This window comes from Tupaia chinensis, unplaced genomic scaffold (assembly GCF_000334495.1).
Source record: "Tupaia chinensis unplaced genomic scaffold, TupChi_1.0 Scaffold000274_1, whole genome shotgun sequence".
Lineage (NCBI taxonomy): Eukaryota > Metazoa > Chordata > Mammalia > Scandentia > Tupaiidae > Tupaia > Tupaia belangeri.
The window spans coordinates 3,109,269-3,113,473 of record NW_006159756.1 but is presented as its reverse complement, the minus strand read 5'-3'; the positions used below and the strand labels follow the sequence as shown (position 1 = coordinate 3,113,473).

Genomic DNA, 4,205 nt, shown 5'->3' with positions numbered 1-4,205 from the left:
GGTCGTACGCCAAAGACGGCTCACGTGGGGACATTCTCACCAGTGACTCATCAAAGCTCGCTGCTCTCCACACTGGGTTCTGACATGAGCTTGGCTGGGCCGGACAAGTTCTTCCACGGATCCCAGCAGTATAGGCCTCTCCATGTTCCAGGCTACGTGTTTCTGATCTCTCTTTGTTCTCTAAGTGTCAGAGGCCATTTTCCCTCCTTCCCACCTTTCCAGCCACTAGGATGGCAGATGTGGCCATCCCCGGGAAAGAGCAAGGTGGGGATCCAGCTGCTCTGCTGAAGGTGGTGGGGTAGGGCCCGGAGGTCCCAGGCCTCTGACTTCTAACTGCTTTGCTCTGCTGTCTCAAAGGAAGAACAGAAGGAAAAACAAAAGAAAAGAAAAACAAAACAAATCAAAAAAAAAAAATAAAAAGGAAGAAAAAAAGAACAGCACCTCCAAAAGAAAATGTACCCCAAATGAAAACAGAACAAAAAAGCACAAGCCAACTCAAAAACCAAAGAAAAAAACCACCAACTCAAATACAGCAGATACACTTCCACGGAAGGCGAGAACAAGGACTTCCTGTTTATTTCCTCGGTGACTTGGTCAGACAAGCAGACGTGGCCAGACCCCTCAGAACCCCGAACAGCAGCACGCCGATGAACCGAAGGCGAGGAGAGGAGCCACGCTATTCCGGGTGGAGAGGAACACGATGGCAATTTGGCGCAATGCTGCTAGATACTGTTGGTTTAAAAAAAATCACCCTTTTCATTCCCAAGCTGTACACAACCTGCAACAGAGCAGACACACAGGAGAACTCGTTTGAAAAGAGAAAGGTTCAAATAGTCCATTGAAAACTTGTTTAATAAAAACCATGCAGTGGGTTCACTTTCACTCAGGTGTCTCAAGAGCCTTGCTCTGCTGAGGCTCTACTGCAGACTGGGCAGGTGGCTTCCCTTCCTGGTCTGTGACGGAACTTGGAGACGCCGGGCACCTGCACTACTGCAGCCACACACGGCAGGGGCCCTTCTCCGTAATAACAGGACCGCGCGCAGGTGCCGCCGGGGACAGCCTGCCCTTGCTGCCTAGAGCTCCAGAAAATACAGCCAGGTGGGCACTGCGGCTTGGGGTCACCCTGTGGCCCTGACGAGGACGTCTCCTGCCCTTATTACTCCTACCAGAAGCCACCCCTGTCCTGTGGGTCCCCTGTCCACGTCTGTCTCTGAATGTTATGGCAGCTGTGACAGGTGGTGGGTCATGTCTGCCCCATCATGAAACCGAGTCCCGCATGACTTCTCCATGTGCCCCCCCAGCCCCCAGAGCAGCCCAGTGTTTAACGAGGAAGTGGGAAGGGGTGAAGGTGGTGAGGGAAGAGTGGCACCATCTGGTTCACTGGCCGCCTGTGCAAGGGCTCTCCTGATGGCTCCGGGCTGGTGTGGCCCCGGCCAGGTGGCACTTACTCTGTCCCTTGCTACACGCCCGCTTGCTCCATGCTGAAGGAGACCTCGGGGTGCTTGTAGCTGAGCAGGATGTCTGTAATGCACGTGGACGGGTAGCAGGAAGGGTTTAGATGCTGGCTGCCGTCACTCAGGTCTGCGTGCTCGTGACCGCCCAGGCTCGCCCCGCACTCTGCAAGACCAAAAGGAACATGTGAGGTTCGTAGGGGCAGAGGGTGGGCGAGCGTGGTGAGGAGAGTAGAGGCAGCATGGGAGACCTGGAGCCTGCCTCCCACCGGATTCTAGCTCCCACAGGAGCCCAGGGCCAAGATCCGCCCTGCACACTCTGGTAGGGGTGATACTCTCTCCTTCTCCTTTACCCCCCTCCCCTCAAGAACGGCCGGCTACTGCAGTGTGGGAGCAGACGGAGAACCGCACCCTGAAATGGGAGAGGCTGCACATTCATGCTGTGGGACCCCCTCCTGGGCACTCTCTGGGCTAGCCAGGGCGCTAGGACCTGCACACTCGGTAAGCCATCCACACAGCACGGCCTAGGACTTCACAGATGAGGACTTGGGTTTGGGGCTTGCCCGCAAGAACAGAGCCAGACTCACTGTGGACCAAGGCCCTGCTTCGTATCTGTTCACATACCCTCCTCTGAACGGGTCCGAGCAGAGGTGGAATGTCCCATGAGGACACGGTGGCCCCTCATTGGATCAGAATGTTATTTTATTTATTTTCTTTTTTTGGAGAGGTTTTTGCTATAGGGCACATGCGCTCACCAGAAAGAGAGAGACAGAGACAGAAAGCAACAAATCCCCTCCCGGGGGGATGGCCATGCTGCAATCCCTTCTCCTCCATTCTCCTCTCGGGATCTTGGGCACGCACGCACATGTGCCCAGCGTGAGTTTAAGCCACCGGGTCCAGAACTCAAACCACAGTCGACTATATGGGAGTTCAGTGACATAGCCATTACACTAACTGCTGGTCCCCCCTGAATCAGGACGTTATTAAAGGGCTGTCTGGGACCAGCAGATGGCATAATAGTTATGTTGCTGGACTCCCATATGTAGTTGATGGCAGCTCAAGTCCCAAACTGTGTGGCTTAAAACTCATGCCGGGTACTTGTGCGTGCGTGCCCAAAATCCCGAGAGGAGAACTGAGAAGGGACTGTGGCATGGCCATCCCTCCAGGAGGTGATTTCTCACTTTCTATCTCTCTGGTGAATGCATGTGCCCTATAACAAAAATATCTCTATCCAAAAAAAAAAAAAGAAAAAAGAAAGCCTGTCCACACCCAGCACTAGAAACGGAAACGTGGCCCTGTGCTCAGCCAGACGCCATGGCTCCTTCATGCACTCACACTCAGGGCACGACAAGTGGGGCCAACACTGCATGCAGAACCCCTTGGGGACACTGTGCTTCTGCTTCCCCATGGACTCCTTTGGAGGGGAGTGGTCGGTGGTGAGGAGGAAGGCAGCCCAGCCCTGCCCCAAGCGAAGGCCCTTACCCTCACTCTCCCCGTCCTGAAACTGCTGGCTGCCCATCAGCGAGGACTGGCTGAGAACAGCATCCGCCATCCGGGCAGAACTAAGCGCCTTCCCGGCCACCAGACTCATTCCCGGCAAGTTATCCAGCTGGACCTGCAGAAGCGAGGGAAGGACGTGAGCCCACCAGTGGGCATGCCACTCTCAAGGGCCCCTTCAAGACAGCTGCGTCCTTCTAGGAGCCCAGCGGAGGGGGGCCTGAGGGTCCCACTCCCAGACTCCCTTCCTCTGCAGCCCCACCTACAGGGGGCTGTGCCCGGGGCCAATGGGAGCTGCCTCAGCTTCCCCAGGAGCGGGTGAGGTGTGGTGAACCTCAGCTGGTGGTTGGAGCCCCTTGATCCCTACGTGTCCTTCTAAACCAGGCTCTGACCCGCCAGGCTCTCACGCAGAAGTCTGCCTCGGGCCGGCGCTGTCTGGCTGCACCCTGTGCCGGTGGAGTGTCCTTGGCCTGCTCTGAACGTGGCAACCGCTCGCCGGGCAGTTCGGGCAGAACACTGGAAGCATGACCAGTGTGACTGAGGAGCTGCATTTTAAATTTAATTTTAATACAATAATAGTACTGCGGAAGACACACAGCTCTGTGCAACTTGGTCAGCACCGTTACCTGAGTAAGTTCAGTGGAGCTGCTGAAAACGCACCGGGAGCCCGAGGGTTCCTTTGCTGAGGCCTGAGCTTAGACTACTGGGGAGAGGGTTAATAACTGACATTACAGGTGGCTATTTGGACACCTTGGTCTGAAATTTAGATTCTAATAGGGCGAAGGCTGGGTCTGTGAGGGCAATTCGGACAAATGCTCCCACGGTCGCGGAGCGCTGGACTGAGCAGAGCAGTGGGGCGGATGCTGCCCCGTGTCACTGTGCTGTCTTCCAGGACCCCTGATCCCAGGAGGAACAACGTACGTAGGCGTCGTCACTGTTCTGGATCGTGTGGTGTCTCTGGAGGGTCCGGGGCCTGTGGTGCTCGCTGACTGAGGGGCGTGCTGGGTACCCCAGCCCGTTGTGATCTGGCAGCTCCATGGCTTGTCCCGCGGAACCTCTGTCCATGCAGCTCCCTAAGACGGACTCTGAGGAGACAGGGCGCGAGGTCAGCAGGCCTAGAGCTCCCCCGACATAGTACGCACCTCCCCCAGCAATGGCTCCGCAGGGACAATGAGCAAGGCTGGGGACCACCGGGGGGCCAACTGTGCCTCCTCAGCCAGCTGGTGATGGTGCCCAGAGGAGCCTGGACAGCCTGGC

General features: G+C 56.4%; 1 protein-coding gene across 1 annotated transcript in view; it reads right to left on the bottom strand.

Annotated features, from left to right (window-relative positions):
• Positions 1 to 537: 537 nt before the first annotated feature.
• Positions 538 to 4,205, bottom strand: part of SIK3 (SIK family kinase 3) — a 127,042-nt gene continuing 123,374 nt past the window's right edge. The window contains exons 22-25 of the mRNA XM_006149983.2: positions 3,870 to 4,033; positions 2,934 to 3,066; positions 1,449 to 1,617; positions 538 to 778 (exon numbers count right to left, since the gene is read on the bottom strand). Of these exons, the coding sequence (XP_006150045.1) occupies positions 1,460 to 1,617; positions 2,934 to 3,066; positions 3,870 to 4,033 (455 nt within the window). The 3' untranslated portion in view covers positions 538 to 778; positions 1,449 to 1,459. The remainder of the gene's footprint in view (positions 779 to 1,448; positions 1,618 to 2,933; positions 3,067 to 3,869; positions 4,034 to 4,205) is intronic.